Source organism: Trachurus japonicus, chromosome 1, assembly GCF_045865225.1.
Source record: "Trachurus japonicus isolate A0001 chromosome 1, Traja_1.0".
NCBI classification, from domain to species: domain Eukaryota; kingdom Metazoa; phylum Chordata; class Actinopteri; order Carangiformes; family Carangidae; genus Trachurus; species Trachurus japonicus.
Genome location: NC_140907.1, coordinates 17,526,730 through 17,553,242, shown reverse-complemented (window position 1 = coordinate 17,553,242; position 26,513 = coordinate 17,526,730). Strand labels below are relative to the sequence as shown.

Sequence of the window (26,513 nt, the reverse complement as noted above, 5' to 3'; positions counted from 1 at the left end):
TGTGTGTGTGTGTGTGTGTGTGTGTGTGTGTCTGTGTGTGTGTGTGTGTGTGTGTGTAAGCAGTTTTTTTCTGTGTGCATTAAGGTGTGTGAATGTGGGTTTGCTGTGTGTCTGTGGGGTTACAGTATTGAATTGACCTCTTCCCTGAGGAGAGAATAGACTCAAGGGATCAGTAGTAGTAGAGCTGTACTCAGTGTGTCAGCTTAGACTGTCACTTAGATCTTGTGTGAGTGTGTGTCTGTGTGCGAGAGAGAGAGTATGAGAGAAGAGGGCGACATTGAAAGAAAAGTGTATAAGGAAGTAGACGGAGTTCATTTTATTGGTTTTACATGAAAGGGAGACTCATTTTTTCTGTCATTAGCTTCATCGGCTCATGTCATCTCATCCCTGCCATTCACTACTCACGTTCAAAGTAAAATATAATCTTGACAGAAAATTGAAGCTGCTCATTCCACATTTACACCGTATTTCAGTAGTTAAAGGATAATTCTGATTCATTACAACTTGGGTCTTAGTTTTGTCATTTTAAACATCGTTCCAATCTGTAATAAGAATTGCACTCTCCGAGGTAATTGCTGAGATCTGAATGCAACGACATTGCTTCAGAAGAGACGTTCAATTGGGAAAGAAACCTGAGCAGAGCCCACATGACAATCATCTGTCAGTTGTAGCAATGAACCCACAGAGAATTATAATCAGACTCTGATGCAGTTCTTTCTAGCTCTGTTGAACATCTTAGTGACTTTGAGTTAGTTGTTTTGGTTTTAGATTCCACAGCTTTGCTGTTTTGGTTCCCCATCCCCTTTAGTTAGGCATAGTTATTCAGACTTGAATTGCTGGATGTGCTAATAATAATAAATTATTTCCAATTTTGCCATGATAATTTAGAAAGATGATAATACAGGTAGCCTATGTCCACGTTGTTCTTAAAGCCTGTGTGCTACTCTCTAGTGGCTGGATTTAAATAATATACCGTAGGTTTAAATAATCTGGTTAACCTGCTGGGTTTGTGTCGCCATGTTCATCATGTCAGTTTGGTGACTGTACAAATTAGGCTTTTTTTTTTTACCCAAAGTCGTTAAAATTCTGCACTACATCCACGATCCTGTTGCAGTATTTGAATGATTTTAAATAAAACACATTTGTGTTTTTCCCAGGGTCACCGTACTACTACAGTGCGACATCGCGAGGGGCGGGCCCTGCAGCCACTGCAACAGCCTCCGCCTACGACCGCCACTGACCCCTCCCACTGAGAGACGAGGAGGATGAAGAGAAGGAGACGAGGGAGGGAGGGAGGGAGGGATGGATGGATGGATAGCACCAACAGCGCTCAGTACAAGCCTGCCCACGCATTTTTTGACGTCAGTGAAGTTTGAATTTTCTTTGATCGATACGCCAACAAATGCACTGCTGGGCTGCAACACAGACATACTGCATTGGTTTTACATTTCTGGGATGATCACAGGCAACAGATAAGATTTATGAACAAGTAGATTTGGACCCTCCCATGATATATCAAATCTTGGTATCCCTATCTTGTTTTTAACCAACCATCGACAAATCCAAGAGGTCAGTGGACTATGTGTGCAGCAGTGACTGAAGCTGTAATCTGTATTGTGATCTCCTGGGTAAAATGTTGTGTTTTCAGTTTGGGAATATTTTTGATGTAGTAGTCTGAGCTGATTAGACCAAAATCACTTTTTCAAACAGTCTTTTTATGACCTGACATCAATTTTCAATCAATTTTCTATGCCATGCTGAGGAGAATTAAAGACAATCCAACTCTCATAACTTTGAATGACCAAAATCACCCTTGTCATTATCATTCTGGTCTCTTTACTGTAGAATCAACACATTTCCCCCTGGGATCACAATGCTCAATAAATGGGATACCCTCATTTTTGATGGGAGCGTTCAGTTTCACAAACGTCTGCTAAGCCCCACCCATCTCAATCACTGTCACCACGCCTGTCAAGCTTTGTGTTCTTGCTCGGCACATATGAAGTTTACAATGCTAACAACGATTTTGTAATATTTCCAACAGCTTATTGTTTTTAACTGCTAAATGTCGTTGGGAGAGTTAACCAGCTGCAGCAACCAAGCGATTAAAGCTAGCTTGCTACACGTGCTAACATTTGTAGCTTGTATTAGATATCCTACACAGTTCAATCAAATAATACACTTTTTAGGTTTTGGGTTTTGGAAAGATGCAACAAACTTTGCTCTTACCACACCACCAAGCACCAACTCACTTCAGCATGGAGAGAAGTTCGAAGCTTGACAGGTCCGCCGTGCTTAGTTAGAGTTGCAAGGCTGTGATGGTATAGTTGACATCAGTAGTGGGGTTTAGCAAAGAGTCCGTTTCAGTTGTGGCCACATCCTTATGTGTTTGCAGTGTTGTCCAACAGGGAAGTTTGTATCCTCACATCTGTACTTGTATTTGCTGTGGTTTTGAATGCCACTGTCCAATGGATAAAGCACAGCGTTAAATCTGAGCCCAGTGTTGACCATGTTCACACCACACCAAAATCAAATCAACCCCTGGGGTGTTATTGTACAGGAAGGTGCTATCCTGCCTCCCCAGCCAAGATTTAGTCGTGATCAAGAGCTATTTATAATGGAGGAGACACAGAGTAATATATTAAGAAGCTTTTCTGCGCTGCACTCCGTGATGAGAGTGAATGCCTGTAATGATTTATAATATGTGTCACGCTGTTGTGCTAGAATAGTGATGATGATGATGATGATGATGATGATGATGATGACGATGCAGTGAAATATGAAATCTTCAAAACTTTCAATATGAAGTCTTTGTTTATAAATGTGATCTGCAATTTTCTTGTTCATAGTTTGTTGCCTGGTATCAGTTGACACAGGTGCCATTTAATAAGACGCCATTTTTATCTGCTTCCTGAATATTCAAAAGAAGAGCCAGGAAGCAGTGGCACCCTCTCTCTCTCTCTCTCTCTCTCTCTCTTTCTCTTTCTTTCTTTCTTTCTTTCTTTCTTTCTCTCTCTCGCTCTTAAACTCCCCAAAGATGGGCCCCCCCTTGTGGATCGGCTGACAAACTTCAAAAGCACAAAGAGACTCAATCATCATTTAAAGGCGCCATTTTACTTTTCTTGACTTCCTTTTAGAACCATGAAGTACTTCTTTCTCCTCTCCCCTTCTTGAGTGCTTGTCCTTGTGCTGTTAAACATCCTGAAATTGTTTCTATAAAAGCATCGCTTTCGTGAAAAAAAAACAACAACAAGTGAAACTTTTTTCTTCTTCTTTATACTTTTTTTTTTTGGGTTTGTCTCCTACATCAGTTCTGCACTGTGACAATGCACGACACCAGGGTCGAGGCCTTACCCCGCTCAATGTACAGACGGAGTAGGACAGATTTGCCCCTCAGCGCTGATCTGAAATCAGTGTGTTTCCCCTCCCAAATGTTTGAGGGCCCCACGATGTTGATCTTGTGAGAGGGCAATATCTTCCTTAACCTGTACGTATAGCTTCCTGTCTCACTTCTGTCCATACAAGATTTGTACAGTAATCAGTGAAAGAGAAGAGAAGTCACAATGTCAATAGCAATTACAATTATTCACATTTGACTTTAGATTTTAGTGATGCAGCTTTCTTTACGGTAAAAAAGATTAAGAGGTGTGTGGTGTTGTTTTAGCCATCGTCTGCAAGTGTTTACATATCTTTTGTTTGTTTGTTTGTTTTTTGGGTATGTGTGGCTGACTGTAGCGCTTCATTGCTACTGTGTAGTTTTACTAGCTAACAGATTGGAGGCACCAAATCTGCACAGGAGACATGAGATATAGTTATATAAACATATACCTATGAACACTGAAGAAAGCTGTTTTTCAATCTTTGTTGTTTCTGGGTTTTAAAATAGTGATAGAGTGGCTCCTTTTACATTTGTAGACCTTAAAAGTTGTGCATACACAACTCTAAAGAAGATTCTTCTAACGGCTCACCTGCTGTGCTGCCAGCCTGCACTGCACCAAGAGCCTTTCCTTATTTCTGTCTTTCTCTCTTGATCTCTCTGAGGCATTATTGAACCTGAACCACACCAGCTGAAAACAAGGACAGTGCCTTTAGTTTTATATGTCAACAAACCCCTGACTGACCACAAGTCACTAAAACGAGCGATTCAGCGTCCCTCCCTGCAATTCCTTGAACAAAACTCTGTCTATCTGCGTGTGCAGACATGCAGGGTTGTAGATTATATAAAGCCTTCCACTAATAAGTAGCAAAAATTATTTCAGTTCCAACATCAGACAATAGTTTTCATATTATAAACAGCAACAGTGCAGCTGTGATAACAGGACCCTCCCCCTGATCCAAACACTGTTGTATGCCATTCATCACCATCCGATCTCATCACATGGACATTTCAGTCACAGATGCTCTGGTAAAAAAAAAACATTGACAGGGATAATGCTGAAAATACAAACTCATTATCTCACAAATGGGGTAAAACAGCAAAATAAAGTAAAGTAAAATGAGAAAACACATATTAATTTCAAAGGAGATAAGACGTGCAAAATTGTACCTTTTTTTTTTGGGACCACAGTGTTGGTCTGTCTGTCTAGACCGTCTTATCTCAACACCTATAGTGATGCCATTGTACAAACATTCATTGTCTCCAGATAATGAACCGGTTCAAGGTGAAATTACTGGGGATGAAATTTGGTGCAGATGTTTAGATTCCCGTCAGGAGAAGCAGTCATCACTCTTGTGATCCCCGGACTTTCCATGTTTCCATGTGACCTTTGTCACTGTATATCAGTATACCAATCATAGCACTTAGCTCCCATTTAGCAAGTTCAACCTGCCAGAGCTGCGCAGCTGTAGACCCTCAGTTTTGTTGTCATTTTACAACTTTAAAATTTGACATTTTCAATAATTCTCCAGTATCAAATCTTTATGTGAAATTCTGTGACTGAAATTTGCGTGAGGTATTATACAGGACCGTGATACGTGGTATACAGCTGTGGATCAGTGCTGTACACAACCCCACTGACTTGAAAAAGAGTCAACTCAGAGAAAAAGGCACAAAATATAGAAAAAGACCAAGTAAGTGACAGATATATTTCAACTCTGATTATCAATATTTTTTTTAATTAACCAGAGCGTCTTATAAATAAATGAAACCCCTTTTCCACGAACACAAACACACACTGCTGTAAACATGGAGGAATATTGATTGAAAGTCCTTTTCCTTGAGGAGATGAATCTGGCCGAGCCTCCGGTCTCTGCTCATTGGAAGCCGCAACATTTAACAGGACAAACTTCAACCCCCGTTTTCCGGTGTAGCCAAGAGTCCAGAGATACATTAACAGGATTATTTGTTAACTATGCATCTCATAGTGACACAGCTTGCCTTGCCATTGCTTTGACCTAACTGATTCACATGGGGAGAGAATGGCTTTTGATTGGCCCGCAGTCGTTTCGATTGGCAGCCGTGACATTGACTGCAGCGATGAGGGGGGATTGTCATTGTGGGTGGTACTGTAGGAAGCATGGCGGGCAGAGGCCACACACACACACACATACACATACGTAAATGTAAGTACAGACACACACTCTCCCTCCCTTTGTCCTTTGCAGACTGGTGATCGCCCCTCCTCTCATGCCCCTGTGTTCCCCAGGGGAGGCCAAACCTGCTGTGCCATCAGAAGCTCATCCCAGCTTTTTTCTCCCCCTCCCTCAGCCCTAATCTCATCATATCTCATGCAATCGTCTTCCTCCTTCTCTTCCCTCCTCCCCCTCGTGTAGCACTGCCACACCACCACCAGGATTAGGAATATTGAAACTATTCTGTTGATTTCAGGTCCGTGACCTTCCTCAAAAAGTCCTCCCTCTTTCTTCAGACAGCCCTATTAATCCTTTTTTTCCTCTTACTCTTCTCTCCGACTATTCAGATGTGATGCTCACTGTCCTGTCAGAAATTCTGCATAGGGATGAAGCAAGGTGTTTTGTGCCAAAGCGAGGTCATTTCAATGGCAATTTTGCTGCCAGCATCTTTATTTGGCTACCAATATTCTGTGAGATCACATCTCACACTCACACTGTTTTCTCCTCATACGACTAAAGAGCATTTAAAACACAAAGAAGCACTATTTTCAGATTAAACTAAGGCATTTTAATTTCCAGCACTGCCACAGTTTACTGTCCATGAAAATACAATTGCATTCTGAATTTTTTATCCCAGCTCCAAGTCAGATAGGAAACTGAAATAAATGCAAATTAGTTTTTTTTTCTTTATTATGATTTCTCACCAAGTGTGCACCGCCTGACTGTATCTCAATATGAATCCATGAAGATGGCTACTGCCTTCGTAAAACCTGAGGGGATTTCAGCATCACATCTTGACAGCAATTAGTGGCACAATCTGTTTCATGCTTGCTGATATAACTAGGCTCTGGACAGATCTCATACTGAAGTGTTACTATGTTCTGTACATCTTAATATTATTCAACTGTGGAAGAGGAGAAATACACACGACTCAGCCTACAAAAATCGACTGTGCTTTTTAAGCAGATGTTTCAATCAAAAAAAAAAAAAAAAAAAATTACATGATTTTTCACCTTACTGTGGCCTTTCGTGTAACAATCTGGAGTTTTTTTGTGTCCATGGCTTCCTATTCGGGGTGTTAAAGAGATATTTATATCTGTGACGTTTTGGTATAAAAAAAATAATAAATAAAAATATGAACAAACAAATGACATAAAGAAATACACCAGAACGCAAAGACGAAAATTAGGTTTTAACCATTCATCTCGCTCTATTCTTCAAAATCAAATGCGACGAAAGGAAAACATATCTGTAACATTCACCAAAGCCTGTGATGCCTGTTTTAAATGATAGATTCTTGTACAAAAAAACATATAAAATAGCAGAAAAGACTTACAGATACAAACACAAAATGAAGATAAGAAATGCCTTCAAATATTCTGGAGGGGAGGATTTAAAAAAAAAAGTAAAAGAAATGCTTCTTTAAGAAAATGTGTATGTTTTTTATTCGATTTTCTAGTAGTTGCAACAAAAACTTGGTGTTTTTTCTCTTTGTGTGTTGTGTGTTGTCTTAATATTTGAATGTATTTTACTGCAGTGCGAATTTGCCAAAGATATCATATCATTTGATTTCTCCTCTTGATTTTTTTTTTTCCTGAATTGTGACCAATTTTGTTCAGAAAACTGGTGAATTTGATATTATGCTTATTTTTTATATTTCTATTGTTAATAATATTGTTATATTATTTCCTGGGTTTGAGTTTACTGTGAAATATTAAATTGCAGTTTGCTTGATGCATCTCTTCATACTCAGTCTGTGTACCTGTCCATCCGTCCACCTGAGTGACTGTTGTTGGTGAATTATTCAATTTATGTACCTGTAATGTGAAGCTAAGAAGTAATTATTTGTAAATATTTGCCATAATTTTATTGGTCCTTCAGAATAAAAAATAATTTTTTGGAAAATAAAGGTTCCGTGTCAATGTTTAGCTTCACATTTACATGCATTTTTATTATTTACATGCATTTTTAATGGACATACTGACAATACATACACACATTTCCTGCTGGTGTAAACGTCACATTCCTCGACATCCACCCTCAGCCTGGGCAGTCTGAGACTCCCAGAGCTGGAGGCCGTTTGTGTCTCAGTGTGACCCTACAGCTGTGCCTCCATCCTGGGGATGCAAATCTTATCTTGGGGGGTGTAAGGGAGGGACACGACTAAACCCCCCTCCCTCGCCTCACCCCACCAGTCTGAGTGAGTGGAGTGTCCCAGTGCTGCAGTCTTGGCTGCTGGCCGAGTCCAGGGGGGGCAGAGGTGTGCGGGTGTGTGTGTGTGTGTGTGTGTGTGTGTGTGTCGAGGGGAGGAGGAGGACGTATGGGGAGAGGAGTGATAATAGGACACAAGCCATGACATGGCGACAACACGCCACACACACAGAAAACAGCACATACCCAGCTTGAGACACAGGCCGAGCTGTCCGCAGCTTGGGTGCCTGCCCAAGACACCAGAATGGCAAAGTGTGCATTTCTATGTGTGTGTGTGTGTGTGTGTGTGTGTGTGTGTGCGTGTGTGCGTGTGCGCGCATGCTTACGTTCAGGCTCAATTTGGTTCTTTGCCAAAAAAACAACCCTATAAGCTTGTGTGGGAGTGCACTGCATCATGAAGTACTGTTGACCATTGCTGTTTTATTCCAGCTATTCGGCCTTAATTAACTTGAAGGAGTGTCCAGGCAAAATTGGTCAGTGGACCCCTGACTGTTCATTCTACACACACACAAACACCAAAACTACTTTAATTAAAATAGCATTGCTCTGATTTTACATGTCTGTTTCTGTAGGTGAAGATTGAAAGTTGTGATTGTTAAATGGGAAGACAGTGACCTGAACTATTGTGGGATCTGGTGTCTTTTGGAGCTTAAAGCAGAAGTAAGTGATATATTTGTGTTAATATAAGTCTTAAATAGTTATATCTTCCGACAGCAATCACTTACATAGAGTGTTTGGACCGAAACACGGGTCTGTCAGTCACTCTGCTCTGCTCTGAGCCGAGGAGAAAACTTTTCTCGTATCCTACAGTTTTTATCCAATGAGGAGAGAGAACGGCATGCAGGGCTGTGTGTGCAGCCAAGGGATGCGCGTGAATGTGGCGACGTAGGGACGAGGACTGTTATGGTGCGTTCAAGGAAACTCGTATTTTTCCGACCGTGAAGTCGTACCAGTTCGATCTGGTACGAGTTCACGGGTCGGAAGTTACGAGTGGCCGTTATAGTGACTTTCACAGGTAAAACAGGTCGGAAAAACACGAGTGGGTTGCCTGGAACACTACAAAATCGTAAGTTGTGACATGAAGCTGTAATTTACGGTTTCAAAAGCCTGCCTGGAACGCAGCATTACCCAAAACGACCGGATCGCTTACTTCTGCTTTAACTCTAGGAACTAAAGGTCAGGATAGGTCACTTCTTTCAACTTCTTTCTTATGTCACTTACCATGTTGTATTGTGTTTTCATGGTCAACATTACAGAACAATGTTGGAATAAATCAAATTGTTAAAACTGTTGGTCAAACAAACAATCTGATGTGTTCAGGGGCACAAGTGACCATGCAAACATTGGGTTCAGGCATGGATTTTAAATGGATTTTATTTATTTTTCACATAGGCTATAAACAAAAAACCATGGGAAATGACACCACAGTATCATAACCACACAGGATGTAGGGTCACAGCCAATGAAAAAAATATGCACGCATAGTTCAGATGTGATATTTAATCTGATTTAGTTTTGCATGGTAGTGGGATCCAACTCAAATGCTGGATTGCCATTTTCCAGGTATTATAAAACACAAAAGTGTCACCTTTGTTCAAAGTAGCAGTGAAAAGGATGGATGGGAAGTTTATTTCTGCACCAAAACAAAGCCCAGGAATTTGGCCAAACGCTGCCAGTCAGAAACAATGTATGTCTGGCAAATGCAGCGCTCATGTATGATCCGTCAGATCAACGTCTGCTTGAAAGATTCAGGTTTGACAGTGTTAAGTTAGTTAAGAGGCAGTGCGACGCACTCTGCCCTCCCTACTCTCCTCCTCTTGCTCCAGATTACATAACATGACTAGGCACTGACACGTTCTTCCCCTCCTCCTCACACCCTCCTCTGGCTTCCTATACCAGAGCAGAAGACAGACAACAGTGGTACTTATGGAGGCCAAGAAGTCATGCAAATTAACGTCAGTCAGCATCGGTATATTTTGGCCCTTCAGAGCCCCTGTAGGGAGGATGTATGGGGCCAACTGAGTATAATTGGGCCTCAGCTGATTAGTGAAGAGGTGCTCGTACAGGAGGAGAGGGATGAAGGGGGGGAGGTTGAGAGGCAGAGATGCTGAAGACGTATTAGGAGTGAGAGAGCAGGGCCTTTGAATCAAACAGGATGAGAGGAAGAAGAGAAACTGACACAACATACAGAGGAAAAGGACAGAACAGGGAGAGCACTAATACGTATGCTACATATTCATGCTGCTGCTGGCTGTGTTGTTTCCCTCCAAGTGCATTTGTCCTGCATTCATATGTTGTGTCTGAGAGAGGAAACATTACCAAAGCTGTGCACCTGACACACTGTGCATTATTTACTACTTTGTATTCATTTATTCAAAGCTCTCCTCTGGTTTATTGCAACTTGGGTTCAATCATTCATATTAGTTCCAATCATACTGGGTTCATCGGGTTCCTTGCGGGGATTTGAGAACGTGGTGACATTAAATGAAGTGGTAGTCGGACGGGAGACGGAACATTCTGCAGTAATTGTACATGTAAAGTACAGTATAATTAAGCCAAGAGGAAGGTTGTGGTTATGGTTTGTAAGAAGCTGAATGTTACAGTTTTTTTTCAATTGCTAACAAGCATTGGTCGAAACTGAAGTCACATTTTCAAAACTCTTAACAGCCTGCAAAACACAAGTCCATGTGGAGCAAACTGTGAGTCACTTTTCATTGCTTTCACACAAAATGCACTGAGTGACCACAGTCACCAAAACTCGTGAAAAAATAATGAAAATAAAAATGATACAAAAAATATGAAAAATTAAAACGACTGAGGAGGAAATGTGCTCGGGCAGAAGGCAACTGTGGATGTCCCAAGTCATAGAGGAGCAAATATTACAATGTGAGCCGCTCTCTGCCATGATGGTTTGTCGCCATGATGGTTTGTCATCATTGGTCTTGTTCGACCCCAGAGTACAGAGAGGTCAGAGGTCAAGAAACACAACATTTGTTGTTGTGGGATGTACATAATGTGGTATTTGACCACTCTGCTGCAGTCACTGACTGGTTTGCTGATGTTGATCAAAACATGTGCAAATATGAAAACACACTGGAATTCACCCCTGGTCAATTAGCTCCATGAGTTAGGAGCTGGTTCTTGGTGTCAGTGGTTGTGAGTTCAAACCTCAGCTGAAGCAGAATGGATGTTGTAATGCTGATGTTCTTATTGTTGTCCTACTTTGTCTCTTGTTGCTCAGAATTGCCTAAATTTGTCCAAAATTGCTTGGCCTGCTGTGAAGCAGCTTTAATTCTTTACGTATTTACAGTAAAATCTATTTTTCGTGGGAACTGTAAATCACCATGCACAATACATTTACTGTAATTATGTGCTGCTGATTCATTCTAGTTACAATATATAATATAATATACAATAATTTAGTGCACTCAATAAAGTGCTAAAATGTTTTTCGATGACAAAATACTGATTCATCTGAAAAACCTTCAAACCTAAAAGATCAAATATATTTCATGTAATGCTCGCTGTTAGTATTTTGTAGTTCAGTGTGCTAAGAGTGACTGAGAGACTTTTTGCCAGTGTTGTGGATGAATAAGCTTATTTTGAGACATGTATGAAGTGTTATGTTGCTGAGGCACCGTTTTAGGGATGAGATTAACTGTTTATTATAACAAAATGAAGACACAAACAAAAATTCAGACATGCTCCGCACCCATGAGCTCCTGAGCCTATAGCCTTACGCTGGAGTTCCTCACTGTGGATGTCTCGGTTTTGAACAAGGTCACCTGCACCTCCCACAAAATGTTAAGAACATCCATACCCATGCAACGGTGGTGTTTTCAAACAATGATCTGTTAGAAGAGTGTTTAAGTTCCGTATGAGAAATGATCCCGAGCTACAAAAGGCATATGTATGTACCCCACCTGAGCATCACATACAGTGAGTATACAGATCAGATGGTCAGGTGTAAACAGGAAGTAGATCTCTTCTTTTACTGAACAACAGCAGCTGGTAAAGAAGTCAAAGTTGGTAACACTTGTATTTTATTGTCTATATTATGTTTCTCTCATATCTGTTAGGCATATAAGACACAATGAGGCAGCGACTGTGTAAGCGTATCCATACGAGTACATCATCATGTCCAAATTTCTCAGTTTTTACGTGCATGATAATCCTGCTGCTGTTTAAGGTTCAATGTTGTGTTTTATAGCAGTATTTCTCAAACAGGGGGTCAAACTTGTGACATTTTTCTAAACTACGCTGTTTGTTCATAAACTTCTAGATGCCTGGACATCTTCATTCTTTCTCATTGCTTTATGTTAAGTGCCAAAAAGTTGGGATCCATTGGTGTTAATCATTCTTCAACTACTTTCAATCATTTGTTTTATTCATTGCGGGACTCGAGCAACAAAAAAAGGAAAAAAGAAAATCATTCACAGAAGTGGAGAGAAGCCGGCCGGTCTTCTGCTGCTCTGACTGTCGGCTCGTCAAAAGAGGAGAAACTCTCTGACATTCTGAAAAAATGTGGTTTGACCTTATCACAGAGACATTTGGACCCCACAGAATGAGCCTTTACATGCTTCTCATTGCCCTTTACAGCAGTGTCCGTGTTCACACACACACACACACACACACTTAGGTCACAGAGATGCATTACAGTGGTAGAGTTGAGCGATGCTTGTACAGAGTGCTTATGTGCTGTGTTTCACTCATTAAGGCCCCCAGACACCAGAAATGACAAGACATATTAGTTCCATGTAAAAAAAAAATTCCCCCTCCTCAGCCCGTCGCTCACAATCGCTCTCTCACACAGATACTACATGTAACAAATGTCAGACGTGAGTGTGTCTGTGTGTGTGTGTGTGTGTGTGTGTATGTATGTGTGTGTGTGTCTGGGTCAGACCACTGACAGGCATGGAAGCTGCTTGTTGAACTAATAGCCTAACTAATGTGTCTACATTCCCTCCCCCCTCCTTACCTCCCTCACCCACCTCTCCCCCTCTGCAAAACTGACATCTTTGAACTGAGCAGAGAGACGAGGGAGGGAGAAAAGGGAGAGAGAAGTGGAAAAAAAGAGAGGAGAGGAGTGGGTTGACAAGCGGCAGACCCTCTCGCCCTCCCGTCTGACTCCGTCTATCTCCCCCTCGCTCCCTGAGGGTTTGTCTCTGAGGATAGTTTTATGATGAATAGGCCTGTCTAAGCTAACCTAGTGGAGACCAATTAGAGAGAGAAAGAGAGAGAGAGAGGAGAAGGAGAGGAAGAAGGATAGATCCAGAAAAACAAAAAAGAAACTGAGGGAGACACAGAGAGGAAGGGCAGATAGGTTAAAAAGGAGGTAGGTGGATTGGGGTAAAGTTCGTAGTTTAAGACAATGCATGTCAGGAGAACGGTTGTCCGTGTGTGTGTGTGTGTGTGTGTGTGTCTATGAGCTGTCAGTGCTGAGGGAGAGGCAGTGTGAGAGGGGCCGGCCTCTTCAGTCTTAACCTCGTCTGCTGCTGCAGGAGAGGATTTGACAGCAGAGACGTACAAACAGGACTGACCCCGGCAACAACACTCCCTCCCTCTCCTCCAGAGAAACCTCTCACTGCCGGGCTCCTCGCTCCACACGTCCCTCCCTCCTTCTTGCTGATTATTTTATTAGTCCTTAAGACTTCAGCAGCTTCGCTCTTTCCCAGACTGAGCAACTTCACTAAGTTTCAGTGACAATTTACTAGTGTTTGGCTAATATGGCTATCTGTAATTGGTGGTGGTGCCTTTGTACTGCATTCCCCAGAGGCAACCTAGATCAAAGAGTGTGGGCACTTTCCTTATTTGTTGTGTTCGAAATGTTCCTACCAAATAGCCTACAGCACATCTACGTTTGAATCATGTGCTGCTAAAAAGCCTACGATGCAATGCTATCCTTTTTAATGAGGCTGTAAATGTCCAGTTAGGTAGGTGTCACCTGCCAGTGAAGGCAAAGAGTTTTTCTTTTACAAAGCGTCCTACGAGGCAAAAATTTCCAATGAGCCAAAGAGTGTGTGTTTTATGTTGTGGCATTAGCATTAGCTGCTGAACCCAGATGTGCATACCAAGAAAAAATAAAAACCAACAGAAGAATAATGTGTCAATTGCTTTTGTGTGTCCAGGTCCTGCCTGTGTAGGGTCTGTCCACTTCTTATCAACATCTTTGTTCTGAAATTGGCTGCTGCAGCATTGCCATGAAGTGGTTGTGGTTCCTGACAGATCCATCATGTCTCTATTCTTATATCCAAAATATAATGACATTTTTTTTTGCCCAATAAACATTAGATGTAGGGGCTACATCTCCATAGACCTCCATTCATCTACCATTCACACAACCACAACATCTAGTGTGGCTGCTGAGAGTACCTTTTAACACTTGCCATCATAAAGCTTGTTGAAAAACCCAACAAAAATCTGAACTGATATAGTTGCTATATTGTCAGTTCCATTAGTTTTAACCCTGACCTGACCAACTGTACGATCATACAACTCTTTACTTGGTGATAACAGTTAAGTTTGCAAATCCTAGACGCTGCAAAACCTTGGCTTCAAATGTAGCTCTGGTCTGGCCTCGGATCAAATCCCCACTAACGTTTTCTCGCCTGCGTCTGCCAAGCTAATTTTCTTTCTTCATAGAAACATTTGATAAATGGGCTTCTCACTCTCCACTTTCAAAATGGGAAAACGCCACCCGTCCTCCTCCTTCTCCTCTCTGTCCTCCAGACGATCCACCCCCCCATCTCTAAGACAATTACAAACATCCCACTTCCCATTTATCACCAACAATTAAACAGCATGGATGCAGGCTACTTCATAAGCAGAGAGGAGAGAGTGCGGAGAGCGGGAGGAGACGAATGCGAGTGGAATGAAGTAGAGTCAACAGTGAGAAAAAGAGAGGAAGGCTGACAGCACAATTAAGGTTTTTAATTCTCTGCTTGAGTGGGCCGGTCCAGTCTTTATGCTAATTAGGATGCCACGGCCATATAATAAATCTCTATGATCCAGCCTCATTTCCCTTCTGTCTCTTTGTCTGTCTCTTTAGCACACACACTCACACACCAGCATAGAAAGTTCACCCATTACTTTTTATAGCTACACCCTCCGGCTGGAGTGTTAATAGTTTTGATAAAATTGTTTTTTTCTTACAATTTTTAATGCTTCCCTGAGATGTGAGAGCCACAGCGTGTCAGCACATACTGTTTACTGGTTGGCCGAGCAATCGCCGCCTTGGCTCAACGCCTACACCACATGTAGTTTCTCTCCCTGTTAACTCCCTTTATTAGTGTTTTTCAGGAATGCGGTTTGCATGCCTTGCACTGTTGGACGGCACTGTATAAACACACACACATTTAAAGGCACTGACGCAATGAATGCAGAAGATTTTCTCTTATGCCTCTCTTTTTCTCTCATCCGCTCCTCTCCATTTGACGGACGTGTCTAATGATAACATCTGCAGATGGGAAGAAAACAGGACAACAATCCGCAGATAATTGGGGGCCACATTTGAAGAAGAGGAGGGAGAAAATGAGATAGATAGATAAGTGGACAACTGTAGGCTGTTTGTAAAAAGGAGCAACCAGCAGATGTATTTTCAACCTCATTTAGGTCAAGAGGACGCACACTAATCAGTGCTTTTTTTCAACTCCACAGCCAATTTAAACACAGTATCTGTGTAAAAATCAACTCCAGTTGTACGTTCATTAGATAAATGAGGGTAAAAGCGGGTCCAAACAAACCGAGATGAAATTTTACTCAAAGAAACACATCGTAACAGGAGAACTCACTCTTCTTCACGCACATCTCTACGAACAAACATCCTCAGTCTGGTTACGGTGCCATGTGGTTCCAGCGCCTTCTGTCGGTACAGCAATTTGTCATTCGCCACGTCGCCGCCGCCACCGGTGGCCATTTTGTGCTTTGTGAGGACCAAAATGGCTACCACCCCAACCACCAGGCCCAGGTGAAGCAGGTACAGGGCGACATGGAGGCAGGACAGCAGCAGCGAGATGCAGACGGTGGCAGCGCACCAGGGGCCGGCCAGGAGCAGCAGGAGGGTGTGATAGAGGGAGCTGAGGACAAGAGCCGGAGCAGACAGGACAAGCCTGAGCAGCGTGGATGTCAACCAGGAGTACAGAGACAGAGGGGACAAGAGGAGAGACACGGCTGCCTCACCCATGGATACAGCCTGGGAAAAAAAAAAGCAGACACAAATGGTGAAGTATTTCATTCCCATTTTGGCCAAAGCAACCAGAAAATGAAGTTTCCTAAGACTTGGGAGCCACTGCTTTCAGTTAAATAAAAAATCTGGTGTTTCATTTTTGCCATTTGGAGTTGGTAAGTTTAAGTACTGTAGGCCTACACTGTTCACTGTCCTCCAGCCTCCACAATATCCTGTGGCAAATGTATGAATCAATGCATCACAGCCACTTAAAAAAATATATAATCTTGTAAGACTATTAATGTGAAGAGTCTTTTGATGCTTGTAGAAAGAGGTACTTTAGTTTATTGCTTATCCATACTGCAGCATCTAAGACTCCACTGTAGCCTACTGTATGAGCGTCTAATGAGTTTCTCCATACATTTTCTTAATCTTACCTCGCAAGAATTCCCATGCAGAGCATCATAACTGGATGTCTGAGCCTTGTGAAGCCCTGAAAAATGACAAATGTATAGGTTGTGTTAGGATAACCAGGATGGTGTGATGCTGTTGCCTCCCTAAAAAACAAGCAAAACTGGACCACATCAGTGTAACAGCACTTCTCAAGAAACATAAACTCACATAGGAAAAGAAGGACGAGAGCAACTGCCAGCAGAAGCCTCATTTCTCCAACACTGGTAAAACTGAGAAAAATTAATAAAGAGGTTGAAACAAATCCACTTTAATCCGTTCCAGTATTTGCATTGGATTGTAGGTCAGTGCCATGTACATACAAACTTCTCAACTCCAGTTTATCAAAGAATTTCATCTCTCACCCAACACGACTGCTAACCTGAATGCACTGTGTCTGCTCCCAAAGTCCTACCTTTGTTTCCCACAGCATGTATGTTCTGCACAGTTCCTCAGCTGTAATTCTTTAATCCTCATCAGGAGTTTGAACAAAACAGGCTCCCCTGCTCCATTCAAACAGGCATGGGCCGTGTGTGCTATAGTCTAAGTTCAGCGATAGCAGTGCCCCCTGTTTGGATGGAGGTACAATGACAGCAGTTGTTTTCAAGATGCTGATCATGTCAGGATCTGGGATGTTCTTTAAAAAGGTGAGAGCTTTGATGAACTTGCCCACTTTTAGTTAGTTTTACCTTCATTAAGAGGTTGGAGTGAATGAAGAAAATTATTGCACCAACTTTATGATACAGAGCCAAAACATTTAATTAGAAAAGTCTCAGGAGTGATGGTTTTGCAGAACAAGTAGTTGATGAAGGAAAGGTGGCTTTTAGTTCAGCTGTTGTCCACATACACACACGCACACACTCATTACCACCAGTGAAACAGCACAGAGGTTATGGGCTCAAGGAGGATTTTTCTTTTACCGCTCCTCTACTTATTATCATCCCACCCCCCACCCTCTCTCAGAATCCATTAAGGTTAAACCCCCACCTTATCACCACCTCAACCCACCATTACCCTTCCCCTCCCTGCTGAGATGCCAAGGAGAAGCTGCCACGAATAAATGCCCATCAGCTGCAACACTGTCATGACTAAGTGGCACCTTGTCATGGAGTAGGGAGGAGGGGAGGAGCCCTTTGATTCCTCTGCTTTATTCTGCTCAGATGTTGCAGGCAATGATCATCATTATTTAGTCATTCAGTCAGTCATAACAATCGCACTCCTACAGCCGATTCTGCCATAACAATGATCATCCCCCGTTTTGAGCATCAAAGCTAATCCATTACCTTCAACTGTCGCTGGTAACTTACTGTTGTTGATGTTTGTCTACTTAGTTTCCAGTATTTACACAGGTTTTGAAATCTCAAAAGTGAGAAACATCGAAGCCGTCTGTCAACTTTCACTTCTCATTTTATTGGTGACAAAAGCTTAGAAATACTGTCACCAAGACAAACTGTCGCCATCAATCTGCACTAAACAAGAGTGAAGACTAGAGAATGAACATGAGGATGACGGCAGTGTAAAACACACCACTGCTCCATCAAACTGCCACATTTATTTAAAAGCAAATGTTGCCATCCCTTAAATCCACCTCAATCATCTGTCTCCATTAATTCAGGCGCATTACACTTAGCAGAAATCATTTATTTTGTTCCATTTACACTGTGTAAAAAGACACAATGTGACAGACAATGAAAACAAGAAAAGCACCGATAGGAAATAGGAGATACTTCATATAACCATGTAAAAAACATGATCAAAGACCTGTTAACACATGTACATTAAAAAAAACAATGACAGTAAATTAGTAATACTCTGCTTATTGGTTATTACATCAGGTTTTGCACCTCCAGGGGAGAATAACAACATCATGACATAAATATGTTGATAAGCAGCCAGAAGGTACACTATAAATACATTTCACACACGCACACATTCATCCCAGGAGGATTGACAGATCCTACTCAGCTCAATTATGAAAAAGGAAAGTAAAACAATCTACATACAGTAAAACCAGATCAGTCTGTCAAACAGCCAGACATGTAATGCTCATAAATTTGACACTCAATGTAACACGTACTTTAGGGACCACAGGCAGCCTAGAGACAAGTGTGAATATTCATAATGAGACTGATCGTTAATGGTTAGAATCTTTACATCACGTCACTGAAACAAAGCAGCCAGTGTCTGGTTTATAAAGGAAATGATGTGGTCAGAAAAGTGCATTATTTATATTCTGGATGTGGAGAGGATGTCCTCCACCAGGTGCTTGTAGACCCAAGCGTCTCCCTTCAGCCTCTGGCGGCGGACGCCAACAACCTCTGGCCTCTGCAGAAGGCACACCTCCAGCTCAAACGCCATCGTCACCTTCCCAAAGTCTCCCCAGGTCTGACACTTCAGGGTATACCTGAGAGCAGAGCCAAGGGAAAAACAAGCAGAGGCATTAGTATTTGATTGAAGACTGAACCGTTTGGTCAGAACAAGGGAAAAGGGAAAGATAAGACTTTAATGATTAATGGTTTTGTGCTCTTACCCTTTCTGTGTAAAGTCCACATTTTTCTCTGGCAGGATGGAGAGGATCTGGTTGAGCACCTGGTCTGGGTTTGTCTGACTAGTCAAAGTCACATTGTATTGTGCCTGGAGGACGACACAGATACACTGATCAAAAATGCTGCCTACCTAATGCTAAAACTATTAGAATATTAATGATTAATTGATTGAAATAAATACAAAACATTATCTGGTTCCAGTTTATCAAAAGCAAGGATTTTCTACTTTCCTCTGTTTTTATAAATTTAAGATCGCACAAAATGGTCCCAAAATGCCAATGACAATTCCATATCAAATACAGTATTTTAAACTGATATTTTCTCAGTCTATGTTTCACCAACTAAAATAGTCAATTAGTGAGTTGGTAGCATTGTACGTGTGTGTGGGGGTGTGTACACCTGTACCTTGATCTTGCGTGGGCCGTCACGCAGGGCTCTTCTCTTGCTGGGGGTGAGCATGGTGATCACCTTATCCAGGCCTCTCTCCAGAGAACCAAACACCTTCCCTGCTCTCTTCTTCTTTCCACTGTCTCCCATGACAGCCAAGTCCAGAGACCGAGACCTGCAGGGAAAACAGGGGCTCACATTTAATAGCTCCAACTTGGAATCTGATCTATGTTGTCCTACCCCCGTCCCTCCCGGTAATTCACATATTGTTTTGAGAAGTTTGGAGATGTGCCCCAAACATTTCTGATTCTGTCAATCATATCTTTGAAATCAAATCGACTCACAATGAGTGAGTAGGGCTGATGATGCATTGTATTTTTGGAATCATAATTATGTCTCAAGAGCCTATTGATGAACTTCAAATGTCATGATGTGATCTGCAGATTTTACATTTCTCCCATTCTCCACATGTGACACACAGTTCCCAGCAAAAGCAGAGAAGAAAAACATCTGTTGATGGTGACAATGACATCCCAGCAACATGACATAAAGTCGACACTTTTCACTTTCATCTGTTTAAATTGTACATGAAGGTCACAGACATGAAAAAGACGTTAATATTACGTATTCGTACATCTGAATGTGTACTATATGGTCATATGGCAGAAACCTAATGTACTGTAGGTTTTATAATCATATCATATCAATGATTTAACAGTTGAGGGACATATATGTTTCTGGTGCTTGTTTCCTCTTTCACACACTTTGTTGTGTGGCTAAACAAAAGACAAAACCAACACAAAGTAGAGCGATGGAGCTAGCTGTAGCAATGATGCAGCCAACACACAGCTGGCATGAACAGGTCAGTTCCCAGGCACATGCAAGGAAAGCAGTCAGTGTGTGCTGAGCATTACCCATCCTGCAGGCTGCTCACCTTCTCTCAGGACTGAAGGTCAGTATTTCAATGTCTGCAGGCTCCTTGTTTTCAGCTGTTTTCTTCTTGTTGTGTTCTTTAGAGGCACTGCCTCCACCTGCAAGACACACAGGAATACAAATGATTTTTCCAACCTCAGCATCTCTTAAGAGTAAATAAAAAGGAGAAACTGTGTGGGGTGGGATTAAACGTACACACTTATGGTTACAGCCCTGTGCTCTTGTGTATGGATTGGTACTAGGTGGCGTTCACATTGAAGTTGTGAACACAAAGGCTTTGGTGTACACAAAGACAAGCGGTCTGATACACACATGCACACACACAGCTAGGCTTTAGTGGCAAGAGAACACATGTCACTACAGCCCACGTGGGACAGTGAGCAGAGGAAAGAGACAGCTACACCTGTCACAGCACACGCCTGGGGACAGGCGCACACAGACCGTGGTGGTGCACGCGTGTGTGGACAAGTATGTCAGAGGCAGCGTGTCTGCAGTGCAGCTCAGAGAGCAGGGGGCTGGAAAAGAAAGCAGGACCGAGCCTGGAGGCGTTCAACGCCGACCAGGTCAGTCGGCTTGTGGCTCAGCCGCTGTGTCGAGTTTATAGTGGAAACTCATGAGGCTGGACATCTGAGTGGAGAATTCACTCTGACAAATAATTAAGACTTTAATGATTCTCCATTCATATTAGTGTCCTTCATTTACAGATAAGTGAACAGAATTAGCTTTCTTGATAATAACCTCACCTTTGAGTTGACAGTGATAAGTGTGTGTACGCGCGTGTGTGTGTGTCCGTTTTCAGTGGCGTGATGACAGCTAAATCATAGAAATATGAGTGGCTTTGGGATAAAAAACAGGCCACATAAATGAGTTTATTACCAGAAGACAATTTACTTGCAAATGTGTGGCATGTGGATGTGGCACTTGTGATTATGAGTGCTGCATGAGACTGAGAGAGAGAGGGACAGATAAATGAAAAAGAGCAATGTGGAGAGGGGCAATTGGCTAATGCAAATAATCTAATAGAGATTGTACTTCAAGCTTCTCTTTTGTTTGCAACACAAAACAATTACAGAATACAAATAGCCATTTGTTGAGTAACCAAGAGATTCTCTTTTTTTACCTTTAGGCGACGCTGCGTTGGGTTTGCTGCTAGTGACGTTTGCGTTTTGAGTGGGTGTGGTCAACACATTCTTGTTGGGGCGTGCGTTCTTCTTGACGGACACTGGAGTTCGAGGAGGAGGCAACGCAAAAATGTCAACATCTTTCTCCTGAGCGGCAATGTTCTCCTTGTTTTCACTGGTTCGCTCTTGGTCTCTGTCCCTCCTCTCCTGGCGGGGCTGTTTAGGCGTTCGCCCCCTCTCTGGAGTTGTTGTATATACAGTTCTTTTTTCCACTGATGGAGATGCCAGTCTCTATAAGAGGAAGAGTGAAATGTAATTTGAGTATCCTTACCTCGAAGAGCAACAGTCCTCTACCTCACTGTTACCACCCAGTACAGATCAGCTTCAGTGTGCTCCTCTTTCACAGGTGACATAATGCAGCAAAAGGATATTTTCAACCTAACCGTCACATACCGTTTCCTTGTTGTTAGTTACTCCATCTGGCCGACCTCTGCGGCCCTGGGATGTATGTTGTGTGACTGAAACCCACGGACAATCGTCAATGTATTCTGAGCAAAAGTCCAGTGAGCCCACAATCACAGCGTCTTCGTCCTCGCTAAAATAAGGCGCTTCCCTAGACTGGAAAGGAGACATTAAAAAAAAAAAAAAGTATATAGTAAGTTAGGGAAAAAGTGAGTATTTAAGGTTCAGGATATAGGTGCAAAACCCCCCCAAAAAACAAGCTGATATAGCTATATAGACAGCCAGTGCCCCAGACGGAGAGTGGAGCATTGTGGGAGTTGTGGTCAAGAGTCTGACCTGTAGTCCGTGGTGCTGAGGAGAGCAGGAGTCCTCACACACAGTCAGCTCAGGGTACAGGCGGACAGGCTTCCCCCTCTGTTTCTTTGACAGCAGGAGCAGGTACGTGGCTGTCGTCTGATCATAGCGCCACTGGGGAAGTTACGGTGTATTAGACTGTGATAAAAAAACTACACAGCACATTCTACTACACATGTATTGATGTAATTTCACCATCTTTAAACTGACAAGGAATCGACATAATAAACGTCGATGCAAAGTGCAAACATGTGCACACGACGCTGTACACACCTCTTTCACCAGCGCTGTGGTGCTCTCTCTTGATCGCTTCATGTTGACTGCCATTTCAGTAATGCAGTCCTCATCTATGTGGCCGAGCTAGAAAAATAGACCCAGACTGTCAAAAGATGATCCAACACTGACACCACTTTTGTATGTGAGCACTGAATCAACAATCCTCACAGAATGTTGATATTGAATATATTCTGAGAAACATGCAATAGTAAAATGTGATGTACTGTATATAGAGCATAATTGTATGGTCAAAAGCTAGTTAATGTAGTATCAAATGTATCCATTTATTATATAGTTTATAGGTGTGTGTGTATGTGTGTGAGTGTACCGGCTGCCTGCTACGCCACTCCACGGGGCTGTTGTACTCCTTCATCACCCAGGGATGGTCCAGCAGTTGTCGAACAGCAAGACGCCGCTTGGGGTCCACCTACAGGACACACACAGAAACTACAACTGAATATGCAATAACACTACCCACTCGACTATGTCAACATCGGGTACATGCTGTACAAGAAGAAAAAGACAAATCAATAATATTAGATTGTCAAATGTTTTACACCTTTATTCTGACTTTAATTTCCCCACACTACAGTGAAAGGCTGTGGTGAACGACGTGAACAATGAATAAAGATGAATAAAAGGGGGAAGTGGATGAGTGGACAATGTACCTGCATCATCTGGTTGAGCAGGAGGACACTGCCTGGAGAGAGCCACTGAGGGTTGTCGTATTTACCTCTCTGAAGATATTAGACAAGACAAACACATCATTACACAGAAAATAACCCAATGGTTCCCTGAGATTATAAATGGTAATATTTCAGTACTGAATCGGATTTTAGAGACAAACAACTGTAGAGAATGACCTCAAATTAATTCCCCTCCAAAAAACTTCAAGTCATCTTTAACACTGCAGATCTCTTACTGTAATCTTCCTGTAAAGGACCATGCAGTTGTCATCGTCAAAAGGCAGGTATCCACAGAGCAGAGCGAACAGCAGTACCCCCATACTCCACACATCAGCCTGGATGTTACACATCATACAGCAATATTTCAACTTCAAGTGTTACAGCCAGGATTTCACAGCTCAGTTGCACTGAGTCATGCACCAGCAAATATGATCAGGGCACCATGAAAAAGCAAAAATTGTGGAACAGGCAGGTAATATCGGCCTCAGTGGGGGGGAAAATTAGCTATTGGGGGTTTCAATGAAGACAACTCTTGAAAATCCATTGTTTCTAAAAGATGTAAACAGCACACATCATCTCTCACCTCTGAACCAATGTATGCTTTTCCTTGAATGAGCTCGGGAGCGGCGTACGCAGGGCTACCACAACATGTCATAAGCTCATAACCCAGACCTCCCTAGGAGAGACCATCACATGAAAGTCAGACCAGACAAAATGTACATGAATACTGCATTTGTATTCAGTAACTGCTATATATGTACACACTTTTTCTTCATTATCAGTTTGTCTATTATACCATGCAAGTTGTGAGGAAACAGAGAAACTAGACGGTGACTGGCCTATTAAATTTGCCTCCTCCCAATCCCCAAACAAAAGTATATATTTTTCTATGTATAACTATTCCCTTTTCTTTTCTTTTTTTTTTTAACACAAATGGAAGGGGGACGGGGAATGTTATGCTGTACCTTAGGTTTGGCACAAAGGCCAAAGTCTATCAGCTTCAAGTTGTGGTTTTCATCAATCAACAAGTTTTCCTAGAGGTCAAAGACACAGAAAAAGCAGCAGATATTTAATTCAGATGTAACCAGAGGGTAGAGGCATTTTTCACCACTTTCTCTCTCAGTCAGTCGGTGGTTGTTTTTACCGGTTTAAGATCTCTGTGTGCATATCCCTGGCTGTGGACGTAGGCCAGCGCAGACACAATCTGTCTGAAAAACACCCTGGTCTCCTCCTCTGACAGACGGTCCTTTGCTACGATGTAATCAAACAACTCCCCACCTGGACAGTACTGAGAGAGGAGAGAAAGAAGGAAGCAACACAAAAGGGCCACATGGATGAATACGACATTATCACATTTACACACTCAAACTAATTCTCTTTGTGTGTGTGTGTGTGTGTGTGTGTGTGCTTACCTCGAGCACCATGAAAATCTGGGTGGAGGTCTCTATGACATGATAAAGACGACAGACATGTTGATGACTCAGGTTCTTCATGGCCTCAATCTCCACCTTGACACGGGGCAGGTCATCCTGGGAGAGCATTTTTTCTTTATGTTAAATCACTATTGTGATTTGCTTTTTCCAGTTTGGCATGTTAATGTCTCATATGCCTTTCTCTACGGGTTGAATTTTAAATTGCTCGGCATTTTATTTTGAAACTATGGTAGGAAAAGGAAAAGGAAGATTGTAATGAATGGAAAAAATATTATTATTGTTATGCAAAGAGTTAGTGATGAGGGAAACCAAGTCTGAAGTCTCAACAACTTTGAACTGTCATTAATCTTTTAGAAACAATCATTGCAATCTCGAAAACTGGTTGTTTTATAATGATAAACCTTTTACAGATTTTTACATATTTTCTAAAGCATCTCATTCTTACTCACCCCCAAATCTTTTTTATTCATAATTTTAATGGCAACTTTCTGTCCCGTCAGGATATGCCGACCCAACTTGACTTTGGCAAAACCTCCTGAAAAGACACACGTTTAAAAAAAAATTCACATTGTCGAAAGAAACGACACTGACACCAGGCTGTGAATGCGTCACTAATACTGATGTTAAGTTACCTGAGCCGATGGTCTCGTAAACCTCATAGTATCTGTAGAGCTCGTCGGCTCCGCGGTTCTCTGTCCTTTCCACGGGCATCCTCCCTCCTTCAGCCGCACGACGATAAACCTCTCTGCGGCGAGAGAAAGAGGCGTGTAGCAGCAGCAGTGGTAAGTTATCTCTCAACTTACAAACACACTTTGTTCAATACCATAGACATATCTAACGTTATGGTTCAATACTAGCGTTAACATAAGTGAGGCTGTCTTACAGCTAGCTCAACTAACGTTTAACTGTTGCCAAGGAGAAGTCGCTGATACCACACCAAAAATAACAACGATACTCTAAAAGCGGTGTTGCCACAAACCAACTTGTCGACATTACCTGAATTTTGATTGAAGTCGGGAACGAAAGAAAGTTAAAATCAGTCAGCAACCATATGGAAAAGCCCTCCGACGAAGATGTTTTGTTGCAGAAGTTTGAATTTCGTGCGTCGACGTTGACGTTGACGGCATTTCCGGTTTCCGTTTGTTGCTCCATTCACCCCCTCGTGGCGAACGATCGGTACTGCAGCCATTTAAACAAAGCAGCGCCGCAGACATGGAAATGTACTTTCATGGCAATTTTGGGTCATTATCGCCTCTGCTTTCAATGTAGAAAACACTCTAAATGTAGGATACGGTACTTAAGTTAAAGTACAACTGTTATAAAAAATCTTGAGTGGAAAATACTTGATGATGAGGAGAATTACATCGAAGGTAAGAGACATGAGGGTCCGTGCACGAAGTATGAGGCAAGACTGTTTATTGATCACATGGGAAATTTGGATGTTACAGTAGCATACAGCAAGAAGGTAACAAGGTAGAAGAATAGGCAAATATAAAAGATATAAGATCAAAGAGAGAGAGACACACACACACATTCTGTACAGTTTTGTACAAACATATTAAAAGAGTAGTATACAACTATGTACAAAAATAGAAATGTTTTTTATACACAGTGTTGCTTGTTATAAGGGAGAAAACTATTGCACAGTTGGGGCAGGGGGTGTATTGGAGTGTATAGGAGTAAACTGTATCAGTACAGCCTACAGTAGGCCTACAGTGCTCATTTCAGAGACTTGGCTCCTATGACTGAATGGGCCAAGCAGGCGCAGACCCAGGTATCCCAAGGGTCAGGAGGTCAACCTGAGCTTGACCCCTAGAATGTCACTGAATGAGACAAAAAATCTATTAGAAATAGACCCAAAACAGATTATTTAAGAACAACGAAAACACATCAGAAGACAAGGAAAAATGACAGGATGA

General features: G+C 42.1%; 3 protein-coding genes across 4 annotated transcripts in view; 1 reads left to right on the top strand and 2 right to left on the bottom strand.

The window, feature by feature from the left end:
* pax5 (paired box 5) overlaps positions 1-4,447 on the top strand; it is a 51,964-nt gene extending 47,517 nt beyond the window's left edge. The window contains exon 11 of one of the 2 annotated variants that reach the window (XM_085777397.1): positions 1,158-4,447. In XM_085777397.1, the coding sequence (XP_085633523.1) occupies positions 1,158-1,240 (83 nt within the window). In that variant the 3' untranslated portion in view covers positions 1,241-4,447. The remainder of the gene's footprint in view (positions 1-1,157) is intronic. The other variant, XM_085777405.1, reaches the window with a different exon arrangement.
* A 10,090-nt stretch (positions 4,448-14,537) lies between these two features.
* Positions 14,538-16,828, bottom strand: LOC146991709 (uncharacterized). Its single transcript, XM_085791837.1, has 4 exons — positions 16,812-16,828; positions 16,568-16,620; positions 16,384-16,439; positions 14,538-15,973 (listed from the first exon to the last, which is right to left on the bottom strand). Exons 2-4 carry the CDS (start codon positions 16,608-16,610, stop codon positions 15,569-15,571), a joined length of 504 nt encoding a protein of 167 aa, XP_085647963.1. The 5' UTR covers positions 16,611-16,620; positions 16,812-16,828; the 3' UTR covers positions 14,538-15,568.
* A 1,188-nt stretch (positions 16,829-18,016) lies between these two features.
* melk (maternal embryonic leucine zipper kinase) lies at positions 18,017-25,732 on the bottom strand. Its single transcript, XM_085777384.1, has 18 exons — positions 25,591-25,732; positions 25,227-25,339; positions 25,044-25,129; positions 24,574-24,690; positions 24,306-24,449; positions 24,127-24,195; positions 23,745-23,837; positions 23,398-23,496; positions 23,144-23,212; positions 22,804-22,902; positions 22,473-22,559; positions 22,182-22,313; positions 21,837-22,001; positions 21,383-21,674; positions 20,264-20,360; positions 19,348-19,504; positions 18,927-19,030; positions 18,017-18,800 (listed from the first exon to the last, which is right to left on the bottom strand). Exons 2-18 carry the CDS (start codon positions 25,303-25,305, stop codon positions 18,623-18,625), a joined length of 2,067 nt encoding a protein of 688 aa, XP_085633510.1. The 5' UTR covers positions 25,306-25,339; positions 25,591-25,732; the 3' UTR covers positions 18,017-18,622.
* Positions 25,733-26,513: the final 781 nt, after the last annotated feature.

What these genes read in the sequence shown, in the direction of transcription:
- LOC146991709 (XM_085791837.1), bottom strand. Translation starts at nt 16,610, where the DNA reads ATGAGGCTTCTGCTGGCAGTTGCTCTCGTCCTTCTTTTCCTAT. An exon ending in TCTCGTCCTTCTTTTCCTAT is followed by an intron (nt 16,440 to 16,567) that starts GTGAGTTTATGT and finishes GTCATTTTTCAG; the next exon opens with GGCTTCACAAGGCTCAGACA. An exon ending in TGCATGGGAATTCTTGCGAG is followed by an intron (nt 15,974 to 16,383) that starts GTAAGATTAAGA and finishes TTTTTTTCCCAG; the next exon opens with GCTGTATCCATGGGTGAGGC.
- melk (XM_085777384.1), bottom strand. Translation starts at nt 25,305, where the DNA reads ATGCCCGTGGAAAGGACAGAGAACCGCGGAGCCGACGAGCTCTACAGA. An exon ending in AGTGGCGTAGCAGGCAGCCG is followed by an intron (nt 22,560 to 22,803) that starts GTACACTCACAC and finishes CTATTTTTCTAG; the next exon opens with CTCGGCCACATAGATGAGGA. An exon ending in ACGGCCCACGCAAGATCAAG is followed by an intron (nt 19,031 to 19,347) that starts GTACAGGTGTAC and finishes GTCGTCCTCCAG; the next exon opens with GCACAATACAATGTGACTTT.